At 45.4% G+C, this 4401-nt stretch overlaps 1 protein-coding gene across 1 annotated transcript in view; it reads left to right on the top strand.

Annotated features, from left to right (window-relative positions):
* CNTN4 (contactin 4) overlaps nucleotides 1-4401 on the top strand; it is a 281651-nt gene that overhangs the window by 139415 nt on the left and 137835 nt on the right. Inside the window, exon 7 of the mRNA XM_019504718.1 lies at nucleotides 3571-3707. Within this exon, the coding sequence (XP_019360263.1) occupies nucleotides 3571-3707 (137 nt within the window). The remainder of the gene's footprint in view (nucleotides 1-3570; nucleotides 3708-4401) is intronic.

Below are 4401 nucleotides of genomic sequence, written 5' to 3'. Positions count from 1 at the left end.
CCCGCCCGAAATGTGGCAGATTTTTATATAACATAGAAACTCAGATCAAGTTTGTTGAAACATTCGCTGAAGTTTGTGTGGTGAATTGGTGATGAACCTGGTTGGATGTGGTTTTCGGGGATAATACACAAAGCTCTGAAGTTTTGCATGGTTCCCAGCAAAACTTGGTATTTTTCTCTGAAATTTGCTCTGAGTTTTGAATCTCAATAGTTTCAGGGTGCTGAAACCCACATGAAACTAAACTAAGAAAATGTTTGTGCAAACACCAGTTTTCACAAAGGTCTATTTAAAAAGTAAACTAAAGCAAGTACTTGAATACTAGGGGTGTCCAAAACGGGCCGCATTTGATTCGGATTTGGATTCGGCCTGAATCAGGGACAGTGATTCGATTAATTGATTCGGATCATGGCCCCGATTTGATGAGGCCGAATCTGAAGATCCGATGCTGATTTAGAGAATCGGCTATTCAGCCATAGACACAGCTTTAAATGTTTTTTCTACATACCTCGAGGTACCAGGTGCAGTTCGTGAATGCTGAGATGCTGGGATGGATGGATTGTCCCAGAAGAGCATGGGGGCCTCCCCATGTGCTCAGCAGAGGACCCAGAAGTGGACTAGAAGTACTTCTAGTCCACTTCTGGGTCTGCTGCTGAGTGTGCTGGGGACCCCCCACGCTCCTGTGAGATGCTGGGGCAGATGGAGCATCCCAGGATTCAAGATGTGCCTGGTACCTCGAGGTATGTAGAAAAAACATTTAAAGCTGTATATATGTCTGAATCGTTTAATCTTTCCGAATCTCTCTGATTTGATTCAGAGAGATTAAAGAGTCTCCTGATTTGATTCCGATTTGGAGATTCAGCCACCAAATCGGACCGAATCTCTGCCAAATCGAATCGGGGACTGAAGCTTCGCACAGCCCTGTTGAATACCTTCTGGGTTAAGGTCCTAGGTTTGTAACCTGTTATCCTCAGGATTGGTCTCATTTGCCATGCCTTTGCAGCCTCTAGAGAGGGTGCAGAGGCTGCCAAAAAATAAGCCCAACACAATCCATGAATACTCAAGCCTGCCTGTAAACTGGGAAGCACAGTTATATTCAGACCTTCCTGGGTCCTACTAATGGCCACTGTTTCCTCTACTTAAACTGTAGAGTTTATTCCTCAGAGGTACTCCAGGGTTCACCAAGAGGCTGCATAGACGCAGCTAGTGATTTCCAAAGTATTAGTCACATAAGCAAGAGATAGTCATTTGAGAGTGGGTTACAGTAGAGAACCCATTGGCCCTAAAGTACAGAAGGGGCTGCAATGAGGTGTGCATGGAGTCAGAGCTGAACACTAACCCTTCAAGGTTTTGTACTTTGGATGTAGGCCCATTATTAAGATAATTTGGGGTTGGAGTGTATTAGAAGGGTGTGTAGTCTTTGGCTTAGCAGAGGACTCTTTAGAGAGCACACAAAAGGAAGCTTACAAGAAGTGGAAGCTTGGACAGATGACTAGGGAGGAGTATCACTTGGGCATGCAGAGATGAAGTCAGAAAGGCCAGAGTGCAACTGGAGTTGCAGCTGGCAAGGGACATGAAGGGTAACAAGTAGGGTTTCTACAAGCATGTCAGCAACAAGAGGAAGGCCAGGGAAAGTGTGGATCCCTTACAGAATGGGGAAGGCAACCTAGGGTCAGATGATGAGGAAGAGGCTGAAGTGCTTGATGCCTTTTTTACCTCGGTCTTCACAAGTAAGGCCAGCTCCCAAACTACTTCACCAGGCAGCACCGTTTGGGGTGCAGGTCAGCAGCCCTCAGTGGTGAAAAAACAGATCAGGGACTATATAGCAAAGTTGAGTGTGTACAAGTATATGGGGTCAGATGGGATGCACCCAAGGGTGCTGAGGGAAGTGGCTGATGTGATTGCAGAGATAACTGAGATGTTGAGATAACTGGCTCTGTGGTTGCAGGGAAAGTAGTGGACGTAATATACCTTGATTTAAGCAAGGCTTTTGATACCATCTCCCATAGCATTCTTGCAAGCAAGCTAAGAAAGTCTGAGTTGGATGAATGGACTGTAAGATGGATAGAAAGCCAGCTGGATTGTCAGGCTCAATGGGTAGTAATCAATAGCTCAATGTTTAGTTGGCAAGTGGTATCAAGTGGAGTGTCCCAGGGGTTGATCCTGGGGCCGGTTTTGTTCAGTATCTTCATTAATGATCTGGAAGGTGGGATGGATTGCACCCTCAGCAAGATCACAGGTGACACAAAGTTGTGGGGTGTAGTAGATATGCTGGGGCATAGTGGTAGGATTCAGAGTGACCTAGACAAATCGGAGGATTTGGACCAAAAGAAATCTCATGAGGCTCAACAAGGGCAAGTGCAAAGTCCTGCACTTAGGACAGAACAATCCCATGCACTGGTGCAGGCTGGAGGCTGACTGGCTAAGCAGCAACTCTCAGAAAAGGACCTAGGGTTTACAGTGGACAATAAGATGGATATAAGCCAACAATGTGCCTTGTTGCCAAGAAGGCTAATGGCATACTGAGCTGCTTTAGTAGGAGCATTGTCAGCAGATTAAGGGAAGTGATTATTCCCCTCTGTTCGGCACTGGTGAGGCCACATCTGCAGTACAGTGTCTAGTTCGGGGCCCCGCACTACATAAAAGATGTGGACAAGTTGGAGAGAGTCCAGCAGAGGGCAGCAAAAATGGTTGGGGAGGCTGGGGAACATGACTTACGAGGCTAAGCTGAGGGAACTGGGCTTATTTAGTCTGCAGAAGAAAAGTCTGAGGAGGGATTTGATAGCAGCTTTCAACTACCTGACGGGGTGTTCATAAGAGGATGGAGCTGGGCTGTTCTCAGTGGTGGCAGATGACAGAACAAGGAACGACGGTCTCAAGTTGCAGCAAGGGAAGTTTAGGTTAGATATGAGGAAAAACTTTCTCAGTAGGAGAGTAGTGAAACACTGGAGCAGGTTACCCAGAGAGGTGGTGCAATCTCCATCTTCGGAGGTTTTTAAGGCCCAGTTGGACAAAGCCCCGGCTGAGATGATCTAGTGAGGGCTGGTCCTGCTTTGAACAGGGAGTTGGACTAAATGATCCTGAGGTCCTTTCCAACCCTCATTTTCTATGATTCTGTAGTGCCTGATGACTCACTCAAAGTTTACATACATTTATTTAGGGTTTTGTATTAAGTCCCAGATTTAGGGAAACATCCCTATGCAGAAAATCAGTTATTTTAAGCATGCTGCCAGTACCATTTATTTCAGTGGGACTGTGTATGTGCTTTGTTCGATCATGGCTTACGCATGATATTCTGGAGATATCTTTCCTCATCAAACATTTCCATTCAAAATAAAGTTGGGCAAATAAGCCGTGCTCCTGTTCCAACTGTCTTCAAGAAAAGCAGAATCAGACCCATAGGGGAAAAAAAAAGAAATTCTCCAGTGCCATTAAATAGGCTGTTAAATCAAATGCTCTTAAATACTGTGAATTTATAAGTAAATATATTATATTTGGGTGTTCACTAGCATCAAGGAAAATACACTTTCTCTTCCAGACATGAGGCTTTATTCATTACTTTCTGCATTGCAGCCCAACCCAATTGGATTCAGAAAACAAGCGATGCTCGGGTCGCTATCGAGGAAAGTATCTTTTGGGAGTGCAAAGCAAATGGGAGGCCGAAGCCTTCCTATAGCTGGCTAAAGGATGGAGAACACCTGATGCCTCAGGTAAGAAAAATGCTAAAGGCTGGTGATTTGTTTTTTTGGAGGAAAAGTCTTGCTGAATGTTATGTAAGGCTGCTGTTGCTTTGGCAGCTTCTTTTTTCACATCTCCGCAGTTTATTGCTTTTGAAATCAAAGTGCAGTCATGGAGCCTTAAAAATGCACTTCTCGTGTAGCAGATTTCCTACCCTGCTGAGTGAACGCCTTCATCTGACATTGAGTTCCTGTGCTGAAAAAAAGATTTCCCTCCCTTCTCTAGGACAAGGGAAAGTTGGAGCACTGTTTCAGCAGAGCGTTCTGGCAAGCCGGGTATGGGGAACAGTTGTACATTTACAGCTGTCTCTTGCTTTGTGAAATGAGCCGTTCAGAACGCAGGTCACAACAGACCCCAGTGAAAAAGTGTGAATGGCTGGGTGGGAGCGTGGGGCCGGAGGCCATAAAATGATTGTCCTCTATTCAATTTTTCAGTTTATAATTTTCAGCTGAATTTCAGCTGTTAATGGAACGTTAGCATTTCCTCCCGTCTCAAGCAGCGCTCCAATTCCTCTTGTTCAAATTTGTTCCTGTACAGGCAACCAGAGACTTGGCCTGCCATTAGCAGTGACATGAAGAACTGCCTAAAGATTAACGATCCATAGCAGGCAGGGGAAAGAACCGCCCCCCCCAACACACACACACACACACACACACACACACACAC

Source organism: Gavialis gangeticus, unplaced genomic scaffold (genome assembly GCF_001723915.1).
Source record: "Gavialis gangeticus isolate Ggan-Ray unplaced genomic scaffold, GavGan_comp1, whole genome shotgun sequence".
NCBI lineage: Eukaryota > Metazoa > Chordata > Crocodylia > Gavialidae > Gavialis > Gavialis gangeticus.
Note: the sequence above shows the minus strand (reverse complement) of the source record. Positions and strands in the feature narration are given on the sequence as shown.